The following is an 18,830-nucleotide window of genomic DNA, read 5'->3' as shown; positions in this document are numbered from 1 at the left end:
GCCATCAGTTTACCCCCTGAAACGTGCCATTTTGATTCTAGTTTTGTTCTGAATAAGTGTTAGCAGTTGCAAAGTCCTAAAGCTTTGCATGAGAGTGGATACAGCGTTTCGCTTTGCTTCCTTACCCTGGCCAGTCCCTGAGGTGTCACCCCTGCTGTTTGTGAGCATGAAAGGTCAGTGAGATAAATGGCCTCCCATTTCCGAGTTGCAAAGCAGGGTAAAAAGACTGCGCCTTTTTTATTTGGCTTTCATAAATCACAATATTCCTAAGCCCCTGTTTCCTGTGAGCGGGGTGTTCCTGTGGGCATGCTTTCCCATCCCTGCTCCTTTTAGCTTCAGGTGATGCTAAAAGTAAGGTTACAAATCCACCACCCCCGTACCTGGTATGTCATTTTCCCAAGTGTACTGGCTAAGGATTGGAGAAGGTTTTGAAAATTAAGCATAAAATGATCTCTGCTGTCAAAAGCCTAGAAGGAGGTTGGCTTTGGACATAAAACTATTTGCTCTAAATAAACGGTTTGGGGATGGGGGGGAGTAACTTAGGCTCTCTATATATCGAGCTTGCTACATCTCTGCAAAGTTGTCTATCGAAAGGGATTGTATGATAGCTCCCAAGGAGGTGGCAAATTGTAGTTGCAGTTATTGTTGCTGTTGATGAGCTTGTTTCATCTATTGGTAACTAGTCCTGGCCAAAACACCTTACTGTTACCTCCTCTTCTTCCACCTCTGGTCCCCTTGTGCTAAAGCTTGTCCATGATGAACCCAGACGTGGGTCTGGTTTTGACATTGCTCCAAAACTACATTCTTCTTGGTCTTGCATTTTTATTGCAACAGCTGGTCAGCAAAGGCATAAATGCAGAGTTAGTTTAGTCATTAAAATGCTATTGCTATTTTGAGAGGACAACTGAAACTGCTGTGTTCTGGGTTTGTTAAAACCTTCTGCCTAAGGATGATTTCAGGGCTTTAGAAACTAGAAGTTAAATAGGCTAAAAAAGGGATGGATTTTTCTTGTCTCTTCAGGTCAAGGTATCCTCAAATCCTCCAAGAAGTCATTGGTCCTTTTATTTTGAGGTACTGCTATAGCAATAGTGGAAGGGTTTGGGGTTGTTTTTTGGGGGGGAGCTATCTGTTGTTGTGTTTTCCCTCTGAATTTAACATTTGCTATCAAAAGCTTGAAGCCATGTTTTTTTGAAATGACCCTCTCTTTCAGGAACAAAAGGGAATGCATGCATTTTTCCATCCTTAAGTTTTGGTTGTTTTTTAATTAGCTTATTTTAGTCTGAATTGAGAAGACCATCTGCTAGTGCCTGTACCCAACACACAACTTGTTGACAGGAGAGGAAAAGTAGACAGGCTGGGGCCCTTTTTGGCTTTTTAGAAGCAGCTTTGTGTTTAAAGAAAAGAGGAAAAACAAAACAAAAACCAACCCAGCACCTCTCGGGTGTTGACCCAGGGATGCTTGGGTCTTATATGCATGGGCTCACTTGCTTGCGGTTCCCTGCGAACCTCCCTGCCCGTCTGTGACCTCCTTTCTAGATGCACGTCCTTTGAAGGATTGTTAATTTAATATCTTTCTCTGTGCAGCAGCTGGAACAAATGGTCCCTCCAGCTCCAGCGGGAGCTCCCAGCCACCCGCCTCGCCTGACGCTGACCTACAGGCATTTTTGCTGCGGCTGTCTCAGGCTTTTTATAGTTTTTGCACACTTGTTGCATACAAGATACCTTACAGGTGCAGGCCTTTGCTGAAGCATTAGCTAGCTGTTTGGGGAGGGCTTGGGTTTTGTTTTTTTCTGGTAGTCTTGCTTTTTTTCAGAAGCATTTAAAAAATGAGGAAAAACTTCCTGGATTCAGACTGAATCCAAGATGTAGCATTTCACCATCAACTCACCAGAGGTTAATTTAAACTGTCTCAAAGTGTACTCCTTGGATGAGACGACAGGTACATGTTTAAAGAAGCAAGTAACTGTGAATCCAGGTACGACATTGCCAATGCAGAGCACTTACAGGGGCTACCCAGCTGTGTGGCAGCAGCTGTGCCAATGCCACACCGGGGGGATTTCTTCCCCCCATCCTTGCCCTGCCCAAAATGCCTGAGTATGGTTCAAGCCAGACCGTGAGTGCTGTTTGCAAGGGAAACGTTTGCCCCTGTACTGACTTGGGCGGTTGTTCCTGCATTACTTTAACACAGCAACACTTTTAAACCGGTGTCTGGTGTACAGCGAAGCTCCTGCTGGGGTAATGCCTACTGCTGGGTCAGGGTCCTCTTCCCTGCGAGCTCTTACCCTTTACCTACCAACACTTTATTAGGGATTTTGTTGGGGTTTTTTCAGGTCAGTCATAAAACTGAGTAGCAGCTTCGTCCTAGCAGTAACTGGCCAAATAATTTAGCTCCTGCTGTTTCCAGTACACATATATTCTCCCAGCCCTGACTGTTTGCCCTGTTGGTGTCCCTTCAGGGGACTGTCCCCCGCCTGCACTGCCTCACCTCAGCCTGAGCATGTGCTCGAGAGAAATAAGAGATACCAACTGTGAAGGCCAAGCTGATGAGCAAATGTCCAAGCAGCAAAAGTTCCCCGGGGAGAGGTCCCTTGAGTGCAAGGCCAGTTCCCAAAGGATGCGGGACTGGAGCCCTGGTGGGCCAGCGGCCTCCGAGAAGGAGGCCACCAAGGTTTAGTCACTCAGGAGAGAGTGTCCCTTTGAGCTGGGTCCCGTGGGGCACAGCTGGGTGTCCCCAGGCCAACAGGCGTGGGTGATGCCTCTGCCGTTAACCTTTAATGTTTGTAACAGGCTGTGGCACACATGTGAGAAGGTGCCCTAAGGCGTAACGGAAGGTCTTCAGGTTTGTAAACCACAGGTCCTCATTTTTAGTTATTTATTTTTGCCAAATTGCAGATCTTGAGCCAGGCTATACGTTCAATTTCCTTAACTTTCCAGATTGTGTGAAGAAGCTTAGGCCCAGAGTTTAATGAAGGGGACTAAACTGACGTGGTGTAGTAGTAGACCACATATGCCGTGTCGGAGCTGTGTTAGGAACTGTTTCAACAAACGTCCAGTGTCTTCAGATTCTCTTGGAAATGAGAATTGGATCCTCGTCTGCTTTACTGCATTTCTAGAAGCTGCTTAGGTACCAACTTGCACCAAAATGCTACATTTTGGTGGGTGGATGAAGTATAATTTCTAACCTCATGTGGGACAATGGGTCGTTCTGTAATTGTCTCACTGAAGGTGTGTGGCCTGATGGGGTTTTGCAGGAGAAGATTTCAGGGTTGAGTTGAGGAGAAAAGGTGCTCTGCGAACTGTGCCTATATGAGATGTAAACGTCACCAGTGTGCCGGGGAGAGCCGTGGTGGTTGCTGGCTTGTTGGCAGCTGCTGGCTTGGTTAGCGAAGCGTGGGGGACTGAGTTCCCCTTGCATGGAGATCACGTTGACCCAGGTCTGCAGTCCCTGGGTTCAGGTCTCTGTCAGTTGCTCAAGCGTTTCTGCAGCTGTATGCACCGTCTTCAGAGGATTTGGGGAGACGAATGTAGTAGCGATGGCATGTTTGTGGGAGGAGGAGGAAGCCTATGAGCAAAGACAGGGGGCTGCAGTAGGAGGAGTGTGATCAGCGCTGTCTGGTGCCTCAGCGTGAGGTAGGGTTTTGGCCGTATCGCGCAGCCCTGAAAACCCTTTGGGGCAGTAATGCCCACTGCGAGCAGTAGGCGGTGGAAGGGGCTTCGGCGGCGTCCCCAGTCCAGATATCCCCAGGGCGAAGGGTGCAGGTCAGCATCCGTGGGGACCGGCCGGGGCGCCTGGGGCCAATCTCCTCCTGACCCGGGGGCAGGAGAGTTGAGACGGTGGTGAGAGGGGCATCCAGGTCTGCATACAAGATCTTGTCCTCCTGCCCTGAACCCTCTCTGGGAGGAGGACCCAGAAAAACCATCTGGGTTGACTTGTAGGGCAGGTGCCGCAGCAGAACCGATTTTGTCCATGGGGCTTTCGGAAAATACGCCGTCAGGCCTTTCTCATCCTGGTTTCGTTTCACGCGTGTCGCCCTGTGTTTTCTCCCCCCCCAGTGTCAATCACTGTGGTCATCTTGGTAGGACCATGGTGGACAGGGAGGCTCAGCCCATGCCCACCGAGGCCCTGTCCCATGGCAGGCCTGGGTGCCCAGCAGGATTGAGCTGCCAGAGCTCCTTAGGTCCTCCCAAAGCAGTGTGGGGCAGGCAGGCTGGAGAGCTTGTTATTATTGTTATTATTTATTGTTACTATTTTTATTTTTTTTCAGTTTCTGGCTCTGCAGACCCCCAAATGCTCTTAATGGAGATACGACCTGTTTATATGTTAATTTTAAGCCCGCTGACAAGCGGTTTGCTTTTCTCCTGACTTCTCACGGTTCCTTCGCCCATTGAAAGCCGCTGCCGTGGGCTTAGGGGATAAGGTGCTGAGAATTAGAAAATAAAATAAAATCTGCAGGATGCTGGAGAGCGAGGGGGTACGGGGATTGGCTTGTTCAAAGTGCAAACGGGTGATTTCTGAAAGCAAGTAACCCTGATACCAGGGATGTGCATGGCAATTACATCCAGTATAATACAAAATGTTAATTACTAAATTTTGAGAAATTAAGGCTGATTAGCAGCTGCGTACGTGTGACCTAAATACATCTATTGCTTGATCTTTATTCATAATATATAGTTTATTGTTGATAAAGTAATTGCTGAATGGTGGGCTGGCCTGCAAGTCTCGTAGCTAAAGGCTGAGGCCTGATTTCTAAATTGTCTGAAATTTGTTGGCATCTGTTTTTTATTGAATTTATACAGACAGGGAAGATGAATAGCAGCCTCAGCTATCCACTTTACAACTCAACTCATAGATATTATTGAGAATTCATATTGCTTTTATTATTTGGTCACAAAAATGGACCTAATGCTTGTTGGCTTTAAAACACCTACTAGCGCTGCTTTCTCTCTCCATCTTGCAAAATATAAGACAAGGCCGAAGCTTAAATTAAAATCCTCAGGTTCTTATCTCTTTCCCACAGGAAAGCAAATCTGTGTTGAAAACCGTAAAATTAAGAGGAGAGCAAGGATAGCATAATTTAGCAAAAATTCATGGCACCAGATTCTGAGCTATATGACTGGAGGGATAGGTCAGACATTAAGAAGATACTGCCTGCTAATGCAAGTTCCTTAAGGTGGTGCTCTGGAAACAAGGCAAGCAGCAACTGCTGCACTGGTTCCCATTTGCTCCCGTTCCTCTACTGCTGCCGGCCTTAACAATAAATTGAGTTGTCCATTTAATAACGCTTCTGCTTCCAGAAGTCCAGAGAAATCATGGATTTGTACTTGGAGTATCGTCCTAACATCTGTTTGTGCTGGAATTTCAATAGTGAACTCAAAGAAAATTAATTTCATTGGGTTCTTAAATTATTGCTTTTTTTTCTTAATTCCTTACATTTCACAAGCTGTCATTGCTGAGTTTTATCACCGTTCCTGTCTGAAGGACAGCTTTTTTTTGCCTTTTTTTTTTAATTATTATATTATTAAAAATCTGTTTGTGCTGTAATTATTTTTGCTAAGGGACGTGGTAGAATGGCGGGGTACAAATGAGGAGCGCCTGTGACATGCTGGCATCATCGCTACGGCTTGTCCTGCCATGGGAAGAGTAGCTTGTGTTTCAAGCAGCATTAATACGGCAATTTCGTTAATACTTTAATTTTGTCAGGATGGATGCGTCCTGTTGTCTTGCAGCCTTGATCCAAGAGCGTGATTTTGGGCAGCATCCCTCTGTCATGCCGAGTGCCCCCTCCCCTACGCCTCTGTGGGAAGGGCTGGTGGGAAGCTAGTGTCTTGGCTGGCATGGACATCGCCTTATGGCACCCATTTTGGGACCCTCTTGGGTGTTTGTAGCACTTTGGTTTCTCCTTGGCATGATGTGGTGAGAGGCCTCCCAGCTGTCCCCGGGTGGTCAGTGGGTCTTCTACCTAACTGAGCCCTCTGAGAGGCCACTGCCAACGGCTTATATATGAAATTAGGATTTTAAGGGTGATTTTTCAGTTACCTGCTACACAGACCAAGAGATTTCAACCAGAGTTTGTAAAATTGCAAGGGAAAAAACCCACTGTACTCTCTGGCAATGGCAGGGACTTGGCCCCACTGCATCATGCCGTGGCCGTGCAGGAGAGCAATGGAGACAAGGAGTGAAGTCGATGAAGCCTGTGTTGCTTTTAAGGCTCGAGATGTGGCAAACCCGCCTTTTTTAAACCTTTTTATTTTTAATGCTGATCCCGTAACCAAAGGGTTTCTTCAGCACTGCTGCTGGCTCTGCCATCCTTCGGTCACAGCCCTTGGTGCACGATGCCTGCCTGCCTGGTGTGGTGCTCCTCCTGCCCTGCAGCTCTCCAGCCACCGTCTCCTGGCCGTCTCCGTGTCTGTCTCCCAAATGCCTTTCCGCCTGCTCCCAGCCTCCACCCATTTCCTTGCATTTCCTCAATGCCCACATCCGTCCTTGGGCGCCAGTGGTTCAAGGATGCCAATTCTGGCAGCAAACCTGGTTGCCATCCACCAGCCCCAATGTTGTGTCTGTCCATCCGTTCTCCCCCCTTCAGTAATACAAATATGTGAAAATTGCATTTTGGAAGCGTCTTTTTTTTTTAAGTGCAGAAGCCCCACCTTGCTAACACTATTTAATGTAATTTTTTTTTCTTCTCTTGCAGTCGAACAAGGTGCCAGTGGTACAGCCTTCTCATGCGGTTCACCCCCTCACCCCTCTTATCACCTACAGCGATGAGCACTTTTCCCCAGGGTCGCACCCGTCTCACATCCCCTCTGACGTCAGCTCCAAACAAGGTGAGCCCAGCCCAGCCCAGCGCAGTGGGGATGCAGAGCGGTCCCGGTGCCCCCTGTGCTGCTGATAGAGCTTTATTTGTAATATTTTAGAGGGAGGGTTCCAGGAGTGTGTGCCCGCTTTCAGAGATGGTAATTCTGCTGTGATGCTGATATTTAACTTGGCTGTTTAAATCTTCATGCTCTTTCTAATATGATAATTTGGGCTTGCTTTACTTGTCAAAATCTTTTAAAATCTCAATAAGCAGCAGCCAGTCCTCACCATCCCCTGTGGTGCCCGAGGCTTGCAGCATGCAGATGCAGAAATGGGAATCATCCCTCACCTTCCCGAAAACAGGGGAAGAGTACTTCAGTAGTGCTGTTATTGAAACCTTTTCTTTTTCCCTTTTACTCAAGATTGTATTTTATGTCCTTGTATTCTGGCTGTCCGAATTCTTCCATACGTCAGTTGGCATAACTGAAGCATAGCCCATAAAATACAGTTTTGAGCTTGCACAAGTTAAGCTTTGCAAACGTGACGTTTTTTAACCTTCTTGTGCCCGCTGCCTTCTGCAGAAAGCATCATTTTAGATGCCTGAGTCATGGGTGTCAGTTTTCTCTGTGCCCCTAGGACTCCTTAAAACGAACAAAAAAAGTCCCCCAGATCCTCATCTGGGAGCATCAGACCAGCCCCGCTCTGTGTCAGTCTGTGGGGCCCCGGGGAAGTGCCGACAACCTCTGAGGTGCTGGGCCAGCCTGCCGAGAGCTCCTGCCCAGCACCCTGGCAAACGCTGGGGTTTCCTGGGGAGGGTGTGCTTGCTTGCATTGGGATGCAGGAGCTGGGGCGGGGACGTGATGGTTGTTGGGGAGGTGCAAGGGCAGGACTGACCCTGGCTGGCATGGGTCTGAGCCAGGGTTTGGATAAGTGCCTGAGGAGGAGAAGCCTGCGTGGGAGAGCTGGTGGTGAGGAGGAACGGAGAGGGAGCAGGGGGTTTACAAAGGCGTTCACTGTAGTCGGGACGTCTGTGCGTGGGCGTGAAGTCTGTTGGTGCCAGGACTGGTCCTGGAGGGTGCCTCTCCCTGCCTCTTTCTGCACTCACGTGTCCTGCCATGTGGACAAGATTGTGGAGCTCTGCTTTACCTGGGCACACATCCGCATGCACGGTTGTCCCATTTATTTGGAGAGGTGTCTAGCCACCATTGTTCAGGGAGAGAGACTTTTTTTAATTCTGACTTTCTCTGAATGCCTAGTTTTTATTTTGGTCTTGCTACGCCGATAATAACATGGGCTACATCCAGAAAATACCATGGCCTTGTGGCTCTGTGTGTTTTTTGCTGTTTGTTGGTTAGTTGGTTGGGGTTTCTTTTTAGGGAGGGGGAATACAAAAAGCACTCTGCCTGGAAAGCCTGGCCTGTAAATACTTGTATAATATCTTTTTCAGAGTTGGAAGAAGCAAATGGAGACCTTCTGTCCTCATTTGTCTTCCTCCTTTGCATCAGTGCCCAGGAGAAGGATATTCACGCTTGTTCCTTGCAGTCCCAGGGGTGCCGTGTATTAGAGAACAGGATTTCCACCTCTTGCCCGAGCTGGCTGCTGTGGCTGAGGCACACCTCACCGCTGCAGTTCATGAGCTCAAGAGGTTTTCACTTACTGCATGATGGGTTTGCCCTCCTGCGCCCCAATTCTTTGCCTTTATCGCTGGTTTATTTTTGTACTCCTGTCCTGCAGACCCAAACTGAACAACTTCTGGTTTGTTGTTTCTGCTGCCCATCCTCCCTTCTGCCTATTCTCGCCCTCTACCCTGTCCAGCCCTGGTGCATCCCACTGGTCACGTCCCCGAGCACAAGCCTGGCGAGGGGCTCTGCTGGGGGGTGGCCCGGGGTGTCTGGCGCAGAGCTCATGCCCCTCCGGTATTCCTGAACAGGCTCTCGATCCCTTTGCTCAGTCTGGTGAAGATGGGGACGGATAACGCAGGCTGGAGACTTCTGGTTTTGGCTGTGACTGTCTCCTTGATGTGTGTGGTCTTTCCATACTCCCCGTTTCAGCGCCACGGGCATGTGGGAGCAGCCCCAGTGAAGTGGCCCATGCAGTCACTGCAAAGAGAGAAGTTTTTTTTCCCCTCAGGTCCTCTGCCAAACGCTTCCGACCATTGTTTCTGTCCTTGCCTCCCACTGTGGGTCTGGAACAAGGCACTGCCTTGGCGCCCCAGCCCTGATGCAAGGGTGTCCTCCTCCCACCAAAATCCCCTAAGGAGGAGGTCCACAGCAGCTTGCCTGCAGCGCTGCCTCTTGCACCCCAGGCACTTGGGATGGACACAGAGCCACTGCCTTGCTATAAAGGTGGTCGCTTCTTTCTTCCATTTTATTTTATTTTATTTATTTTATTTTATTATTTTTTCCTTAACCCTCTCATGAGCAAGAACTTGCTTTGGAGAGCACTGGCTGTATGGTAGCTGCACATGTTCCTGCTGGGTGTCAGGTAGCTGGCAGCCCCCTGTAAGGGGCCAGAAGTTTTGGACTAGCGATAACCACGGTGCGTTAGTGCAGAGAGAGTAGCGTCGTCTCTGTGGGTCAGAAATGCGGATTTTGGGGAAGGAACAGCCCAGCTCCTTGCCCAGAACTTAGTCTGGCAGGGACAGGGTCATATTGTCTGTCCCAGGAGCATCAACCATTACCAGAGATGAGAGATGAGACACTGGGCTTGTTTTTCACCTTTGTTTTTTTTTTAAACTGCTCTGAAGGAGCATTCCCTCTCACATAAAAACCCAGGCATATATAAAGTGTTCCTTTTCCTGTCAGCCACCAGCTGTTTTACACCTTTGAAAAGACAACTGTCCAGAAATTTGATCCTCACTCAGGTTGTGGTCCCAAGTCTGAGAATTTAGCTTTTTTGAGACAGTGACACCACCAGTATTGTTTTCCATCCTTTCCTGTACACAGTCCTGAAAGATATTCTTCAAATCTGGTAATTAAATTCAGAAGATTTAAATACAAAGTGTGTGTGGGGGGGAATAAATCAGTAGCATCAATCTATAAACCAAGTCTCAAGGTAGCACACAGTCAGTCTTGGACCTTTGGAGTGTCACCACATAAATATTTAATACCCTTTTAAAGCAGCTGATTTAACATGTGAAGTAGACTTAACAATTCCTTCTGCTTCAGCCCCCTCTTCCCCAAACACATTTAAATAAACCGATGTCTTTGTGGCCTCTGCAACCATAATTCCATGTCTCCTGGGGGCACAAGGTTTAGGTGAAGAATGGAGACCACAGACCCTTTTGGGACGAGGATTAGCTTTAATCTTGAGGTGATTCTTGCAGTTGTAGGACTCGGTGTTCTGGGGAATGTGAGCTGATGGATCATTTCTGATGGGACTCTTATTTTTCCATGAAATACTACCAATGCAAAACAGATTGACCTTGGAGCCCACAGGAGTCAACTTGATGAAGAGCTTAGTTGGAGCTGGAGTGACAATTGGAAGCCAAATGAATCATATCAAGTGTGACCATTACAGGCCTGAAAATGATTCTTAATTAACCACTGATCCTCTGTGGTAGCAAGTTTCCAAAATCTGTGAATCCATAAGGGAACCCGCGAAAATGTACAAGTAGCAATTTACCTAATCTAATAGCTCTGCTGTGCTGCCTCTTTGACAACGCTTTATTTTCCTCTTGTTTCATGCTGTGTTAGGAGAGGTCCTCAGGATCCAGCTGGGTTTGGTGAAACCATTGAGAGGACAGTATTGCCTAATGCGCTATACAGGAGATCTAAACTTGTGCAGGTCCTTACCCATACATTTATTTCCTCCGTCCACTTTGGTTTTTCCAGTATTTCCCTTTGAATTGCAATATCCTGTGCAAGTTATTTATTATTTTAAAGGTGGCATGGGTGCCTTTTGCTTTTAACACTAACCAAGAAGGTGGTTGTTTCTTATCCAGAGCACTAATTCCATCATAGCGTTGGCCGTCTTAGCTGTGAACTGTAGCTCATGTGTAGTGTTTTGAGGGGAAAGTCATTCATTCTTCTGTGCTCTTTAACAGGCATGTCCAGGCATCCTCCAGCTCCTGATCTCCCTACCTTCTATCCCTTGTCTCCAGGGGGGGTTGGACAGATAACACCACCTCTTGGCTGGTAAGATCTTTTAGCTTCTTTTCAGACAAAGGTGCATGTTCATACCATTCGCTGTTGTTGAGTCAATCACAGCATTTACAAAATAAGAATGTCACTGCAGTAAGAAATTAATACGTTATTTTAGTTGAAAAGATCAAAAAATGTCGATCTTTGAAATGAACTGAATCTGGTTTTTGAAAACGTACAGAAATTGAAGTGTGTAGATTTCACTTTGAAGCCTATATATTTCTTATGGCTCAGATTTGTGGCTCTTGGCATTTGGAAAGATAACAGAAAACAGCTCTCAAGGAATTAAATGTAAATTTTTAATAAACAGAATTGCAATTACTGAGGGGAGGGGAGGTAAGAAGGAACTTTGAAGTGTATGTGTGGGGAAATCTTGAAACTGCACCCAAATGGAGAACAAACTTTTGTAGTCTGCTGCTTTTTACAGTTTCTGTATGGAGAGAAGCCTCTGTCACTGGGACATTTTGGTGCTCTTGCTAATACTAGCACTCTCAGGATATCTCTCTGCCACTCAGGGTGTCATTTTCCTTTTGGAGGAAACACGTGGTATTTTCAGAGTAATCGATTTGGCAGGATGCTTCATGTCTGCTTGGGGGTAGATAGGTACTTGCCCTCAGTTCTGTCAGAGCAGGGAATAAGGAAACTCAGCAACAGTTTCAGTGCTTTAGAATCTGGATCTTGACTAGTCTGTGCCCACGGAAACAGCGATGCAGATTTTTTTTTTTTTTAATGTGTCTGTGGAAAGGGAACATGATCCAGATTACAACAGGCAGATTAATTAGAGAGCAGAAGACGGTAAAATGCTGTATTGCTGGCAAATCTTTGAGGAAGTGCCACATGCCTTTTTGGAACAAATTGTTGTCAGATACCAAACTAAAATATGGAAGTGTCTGACTCTCTATTTTTTTAATTATTTCCCGCCCACCCCCCAATTTGTTGCTGCTTGGATGACTCCCTACCTCCACCACCACCAGGCAGTTCCTGGCATCCATTTTGCAGATGTGGTCAATCACTTCTGAACGGTTTCTCAATTCAAAGGCTGGGGGGAGGGAGGAGGGAAAAGAGAAAGAAGAGGAGAGACAAGATCCGATCTTGTAAGGCTTGGGGATGTGTTCAGCGGCACTCACCGACAGCAGGACATACCCAGCTGTCCCTTATGCTATATGGCTTCCAGCTGCCTTCCGTGCCGTAGTGCTGCCGAAACTTCCTCCACCTTTTTTTTTTCCCCCCTTCCTTTTGAGCACTGCTCATTTCCAGTAACATACTCCCAAGTGTGAAACCTGTATCCTGAACCTTAAAAGGCCAATATCCCTTTTTTTCCCCTCTGAAAGCTGATTTGCCAGTCAATAAGTAAGTGTTTGAGTAGGATTGATGCGTGTGGTAGTCCTTCTGGGCTGGTTCAGGTATTTGAGCTGAACTGGTATTTGTTTGCAATACCATAGCATGCTACTTCAGGGTGTTAATTGTAGTTGCCACCTGAACTGTTGAAAACTGAAAGTAACCAAAATGTAGTCATGATGATAAAAACTAGAGAGTCCAAATGACAGGCTGGTGACAAAATATTCTGTATATGTGGGAGTATAAAGGAGGAAAGAATTTCACACAAGCTTCTCTTACTGGATTGCAAAGTTTGAACTTTAAGTAGTTAAGATGGACTTGTGTTGCTGTGGGCTTTTTTTTATCAAATAAACTTATACTTTCTTAGAAAAGCTGGCCACTTGTACGTCACTATAGAAGATGCAAATGGAGCGAGTCTCCTAAGATTTTAAAGACTTAATAAAACTGTTCAAAAGGTTTTCTAGCTTGATAATTCAGTCTGGTGTTCTTGTGCTGACCTACAGTAGAACTATTTGGAATAAATTGCCTCTTTTCTAAGAGCTAGTTAACCAAATCTGATTCCAGTGCTTTTAAAACTAGGTGAGAGAGGGACAGAGATAGAGGAGTGTGCATGCATGCGTGTGTGTGTGTGTGCGCGTGCATGTGTGCTTTGGGGAAGGAAGGCTATTTGTTTTGCATTCCTCCCCAGTGGAAACCTAGATTGGGAATCTTTCAATAGCAAGGGAGAAAGTCGAAAGCATTCAAGTATTTGTTAGCTTTGAATACAGCAGAACTCTTGAAAGTTTTACCTATTAGTATTTATTTGTGACTAGTACTGAGTTCCCATCAAGTGCTTTTAACTCTAGAGTAACTATTGAATACCATATCATATGATTGATGGGTTCCTTTCTTCTGTGACCTCAGGCAAGGTCAGCCTGTATATCCCATCTCGAGTGGATTCAGGCAGCCCTATCCATCCTCACTCTCAGTCGACCCTTCCATGTCCAGGTAGGTGTAGGAGGTGAATGACTGACTGGGGAGTAACTGCTGGCATTAGAGGGCAAGTTGCTCTTCTGCTTGCATCTTGGTCTGCCTTTGCTTGCTTTTCAGTCAGCTAAAACTTTATGCGTACATTTTTATTTAACATATTTGTGTATGTACAGTTTGCCTGGATCCCACACTGGTCTCATTCAGCATTTTCTTGGCAGTCTCTGAAGTATTGCAATTAGGAGTGCCAGTGAATTGTCAACAACTAATTGAGTTGTTTCATCTGAAATGAGTCGTTAGTTCATTTCTAGATGCAACATACAGTGTGCATCCTTGGGTTTTGCTCATGCAAGTATGCAACCAGGTGGATTGTCACTCTAGTCTGCGTTCTCTACTTCTAATTTCAAAGTTGTTGGTAATTAGTCTTGAATCATGTAGGTATCATTCTGTGTGGAAACTTGCTCGCAAGTAGGTATTTCATAGCCCAAAGCCACTAATGGCAAGGGATGCCAGCACAGTGTATTTGTACTGGTGTGTGAATCAGGCACTGTGTCTTTATGTCTAAGTGCTAGCAAGCAATGCTAATTGAGACTTGGCCATGACACACTCCAGACCTCCTCTCCTCTGCTTTTGCACTCTAAAGACAGCTTCTGCATCCTGTGCTTGGTGTACACAAGGTTGCAATATACTATTCCTGGGGATTTTTTGTGACCTGTAGAAGACACATCCTCTTGCACGGGGATTTAAGACAGGTCACTTGTTAAGTGGTGGGTCCTCTTGCCTCTATTTGTGTGGGCTCCTTTGGATTATCACTGTCCCTTCACGTCTTTACAGGGGATTGATAAGCATGTGCCTGTCAGGGTGATTGGGAAGAAAACCCATTCTTTCTCTATAATAAAATGACCTGATCTGGTTACAGGGCTTTGTGTTTGCTTTATTTTGATGGCATGAAGGAAAAAGACAAGGGGAGTAGGGAATGGAGAAAGGAGAGGTTGGATGTGATTCCTTAACCAGCACTCATTTAGCAAACTTTTGGAGCATGAGCTTGCTTTTTATGTTAATGGTACTGTCCACCAGTTCAAAATAAAGCGTGCAGGGTTTTCTGCTGCACTTGAACTTGCAATGCTCAGCACATTCAAGATCCGTCTCAGTGATCCTTGAGGATGACCTGAGTTGTTAGGGTAGGATGATTGAGTTAGTGGTACTTTGGTTTTCTTTTCCATTTTCCTTCTTGTACAAATGAAAGGAAGGTTTATTTAGGACAAAAGTCTTTCTCTCCCCCCCGCCCCCACCTTTCTTCCAGGATGCAGGTTAGGGGTTTTTTTTAAATTTATTTGTATTTTAAGCATTTGAGGGAAGAACAGTGAGTTAAAGTGAAGTTATGTTAAAATCTTCTAGCTTAAGTACCTTGAAAAGTAAGAAATTCCTTAGAGAGCCATAAAGGACTCCCTGAAAAGACTCTTCTTTTATTTTGTTTCTGCATGGCAGTTCCCTCCTTTGCATTGGCTGGTGGTGGATATTTTAAGAATGTTTATATCTTGGTGTGGAAATACAGTTTTTGGTTAAGAAATGTGTATTTTTATTGCTAGTCAGTGCAACAGTACAACCATTAAATGTTTCTTGTGTGCATTGCTAAAACTGTTTGCCTGAAAGGTAGTAAAATAACTTCTTTACAACCAAAATGTTGACTGATTTGTTTGTTCGTTTTTCTTGAATAAATGGGCTACAATGCACAAATCTTAGCCAAATATTTTTCATGCACTTTCAAAGAATTGTCTTCCATTGCAAGCTTCGTAGTGTTTGCATTCTTGGGGCATCCTGCTGCTGTCATACATGTTTGATGCCTGTCTTCAGTAGTGTTACAGACTTCCCTTTGTTTTCTCTTTTAGGTTTTCGCATCACATGATTCCTGGTCCTCCAGGCCCTCACACAACTGGAATCCCTCACCCAGCTATTGTAACACCTCAAGTAAAACAAGAACATCCACACAACGACAGTGAGCTAATGCATGTGTGAGTCTGCCTTTCTGCACTAGCCCTTAATCTATAAATGTTTGAGAACTAACTCTGTCTGAAGAAGAGTCAAGGAGGTTAAAAAAAAAAGAAGTGCCTTTCATGACCTCTTCGAATTTTAACTCTTCTCCTGTAACTAAAACGGGACATGTGGGCTACTGTTTGGGAAGAGTAATGAGACATGAAGCCATTTTTCATTCCAGTCCAGCACTTTTTAGCTATCGGCAACAGTCATCTTGATTCATACATAATCATGGACCTGTCTATTTGTGAATGTTGCTTGAGTGTGAACTCATTAACTTCTGCTGGAAAAGGTCTTAACTGCAAAATTTACTAGTAAAAAGCATCCTTATTCCTTAGTACTTGAAGGCCAAAAGGCCTAAGAAAGAAGTGGATGAGGAGCTATCCTTCTGCCTGTAGTGGTGGTCTTCTAGGGTACTATGGATAGCCTTTCAAAAAGAGAATTGACACAAGTGATGAATTTGGAGCGGATTCACAGATCAAATTCTATTTGCTAGAGAATGTCAACCTGACATCCTCCCTGAGTATTCAATTAAGTTAATTCTCTGAAAAGGTACAAAAGTGGATGGGACGTGACTGCTGAAATTCTCATTCTTACTACTTAAATGCTATTGTAACCACAGGTTGGTAATTTTCCATTGGGTTTTTTTTAGGCTGAAGGTAAATGGATGCTCTTTTTCCCCTCCTTTCCCTTTCCCCCACCACGTTTTAGGAAGCCTCAGCATGAACAGAGAAAAGAACAAGAGCCAAAAAGACCTCATATTAAGAAACCTCTGAATGCTTTCATGTTGTACATGAAAGAAATGAGAGCGAACGTTGTAGCAGAGTGTACTCTGAAAGAAAGCGCAGCTATCAACCAGATTCTTGGCAGAAGGGTATGTACAGGAGAGTGTGTGTGTACTCACGTGTGCTGCTAATTTGTGTGTGTTTCCCTTTAGTTGGGTGTGATGGCTCACTTTCTGCTTGAGGTGCTAACTAATGTGCAACTATCAAATTAGCTATAGAAGATAAAACATGAAACTAAAAATAAAAGCAGTATCTTGATTTTCTTTTTTCAGCTTTAGCAACATCATCAAATTGGTGTCTGTTCCACTCATGTCATGGTGTCAGCACTTCAGGTGTGAAATACCCTCATTCACACATGGAAAGAGCATTCAAATCACCTTCTGGGTCCTCCCTTAGGCTGGTCTCCGTCAAAGCAGGAGGGGATCATTCAAAGATGAACACTGGATGCCAGTGAAGATGGAACTCAAAAGTGAATGTAACATGGTCCAACTGTAAAGTCACATAGGTTGGAAGAGACCTGTGGAGGTCATTGAGCCCAGCACCTGCTCAAAGCAGGTCCAGTTACATCAGGTTGCTCAGGGACTTGTCCAATCAAGTTTTGAATGTCTCTAAACTCACCAGCTGAGTACTGATGATCCCAGTACACATCCCAGAGCCTTGCTGAGAGCCATTTGCTTCTGTGGCATTGTAGGCATGTTTTGTTCTTTCCATGCTCCAAAAAAAAATTTGCAGGCCAACCCACAATTACAAACTTCATGTTCACTGTCAGTATTCTTCCAAGGGAAAGCAGCAGAAGTAAATGCCCATTTTGACCTCAACTGTCCCGGAAATGAGAAAAGGGACGACTTTTGTAGCAATCTGAGTTTGAGTAGGGATTATTCAAATCTCCTTGCTCTGTGAACCTCTCTTCTTGACCACTGACTAAGTCAGTATTGACAGGCGCTGCAACTCTCTGAAAACCTTGTGTTTTTAAGTGGGAAGTCAGTACAAGACCGTACTGCTACCTCTCTGTTACAATCTGAAGACTTCCTCTCTCTCCTCCCCTCCCTACCTCTGCCTCCAACTGAGCAGAAATTCATTGGTGCTTGTCCCAGTTCCTGCAGCCTTCTGCCTTTTCTCTGATGTTCTTGTTACCTCCTCTTAGAGGGCATCTTGGTGCTTGCCTTTTCCATTCTTTCATGCAAGTCTATAGGATCATGTTTTCATTCTCACTCCCTAGTAATAGATCTTAGTTGCTTAGTATGTCAGCCTTGTTTTCTCTGCCTGAATGAGGGCAGTGGCTTATTTATCTCCATTTTGGTAATGAATCAAGCCTCAGTGCTCCACTGGCTGCTTTTTCCACAGCTTGGACTCCTCTTTTCAAGTTACTGTTTTTTGTGAAAGTACCTCAACTTCCATTTTCACTGTGGTACAACCAATGCACGAGTTATCCAGTATAATTGCTTGGAGATTAATTATCATCAAATGTTTTGCATTCAGTCACCCTAGTCACTATTTACTGTATCTTGTGCCTCTCCAGAACAGGAACCACCCGTGTTCTCAAGAGCTGACGCTTTGTGTGATGCTGGGCTCTCTGATGCCACGGCATAATGTTCACTACCTTCCAGTTTTGGAAGGCACGTGTGGAGTTTGAGAGCTGCAAATAGGCTGAACTGCTGCGCTCTCAGTAACACATCGAACTTGCCAAGTCAAGACAGACAAGCCCTTTAGTTCACATCTTCTGATGTGTAACAAAACGACATATGAAATCATACAAATATGATCTGATCTGAAATCTTAGTTCTGTAAGTTATTCTTGCATGAGTGTCTTAATGATTTTGTGTCTGTCTTTTTTTTTAATATTGTCTTCCCTCGCCCCCCCATGCATGTTGTCAAAAGTCAAACAAGAAGACAGGTCTAATGCTGCAGCAGTGGAACCTGATTCTAAATAAAAGGCCTTTACTCTTTTTGGTTCAGGTCGATGATAGGTGTTTCAACACAAACAAAATGATTAGGTACTGATGTAACTGGTGCCTTTTCAAATATGCAGGTTGTGAGGGATTTTTTTTGTTTTTTTTTAAAAGAAAATAAAAGCAGGAAGTTTATCCTTACTTGGCTACAGAGGTCAACTCATGTAATTTGGAAGGTTACAGTTCTGTGGTTTCTGTATCTTGGAAACTTTTTGCAGTTGCCATTTTCTTCTATTACAACAAGAAGAAATCAGAAAGCAGGTATCTTGAAGCTCAATACTTAGAGGTTGATCTTGGAACAGGAGCCAGCTGGTGCCCAGAAAGCCCTCTGCGTTGGCATTGAAAACCTGTGTGTAGCTGCTGCTTAAAACCAAGACAGCAAACCCTTCTGTGCTGGGGAGCTCACTGCCCTTTAAAAGCAGCACAAAACCTTTCTGTTTTGTCAGGAGCTAAAGGGTGGGGTTTTGTTGTTGGTTTTGGGGGGGCTTTTTTTGTGTTTTTTAAGTAGTGTTGGGAGGGCATGGTTCCGTGAGCACATTATTTGGTGAGCCCTGTTTCCATAAATGATTTTTGTCTTTCTCAAGGCACTTGGCATTTGCAGAGCTGACAAATGCCTGAAAGGTGGTTAATAAACACGGGTGTTTGTAATTGCTAATGAATTTCATTTTTGCAGTGGGGAAGGACTGAATCAAAGTCACAAAAACACTTGCTCATGTCATCTGTTGCCTAGGCATGAGTTATTTCTTAGTCTAATGCTGTGTTTATTTTGTTTGCAGTGGCATGCTCTCTCCCGTGAAGAACAAGCGAAATATTATGAACT

At 45.0% G+C, this 18,830-nt stretch overlaps 1 protein-coding gene across 1 annotated transcript in view; it reads left to right on the top strand.

The window, feature by feature from the left end:
- The window catches only part of LEF1 (lymphoid enhancer binding factor 1), a 69,609-nt gene that overhangs the window by 34,279 nt on the left and 16,500 nt on the right, over window positions 1–18,830 (top strand). Inside the window, exons 4-9 of the mRNA XM_075039928.1 lie at window positions 6,693–6,825; window positions 10,842–10,932; window positions 13,180–13,263; window positions 15,132–15,254; window positions 15,988–16,150; window positions 18,787–18,829. Of these exons, the coding sequence (XP_074896029.1) occupies window positions 6,693–6,825; window positions 10,842–10,932; window positions 13,180–13,263; window positions 15,132–15,254; window positions 15,988–16,150; window positions 18,787–18,829 (637 nt within the window). The remainder of the gene's footprint in view (window positions 1–6,692; window positions 6,826–10,841; window positions 10,933–13,179; window positions 13,264–15,131; window positions 15,255–15,987; window positions 16,151–18,786; window position 18,830) is intronic.

Source organism: Buteo buteo, chromosome 1 (genome assembly GCF_964188355.1).
Source record: "Buteo buteo chromosome 1, bButBut1.hap1.1, whole genome shotgun sequence".
Taxonomy (NCBI): Eukaryota; Metazoa; Chordata; class Aves; order Accipitriformes; family Accipitridae; genus Buteo; species Buteo buteo.
This window is presented reverse-complemented; position numbering and strand designations above follow the sequence as displayed.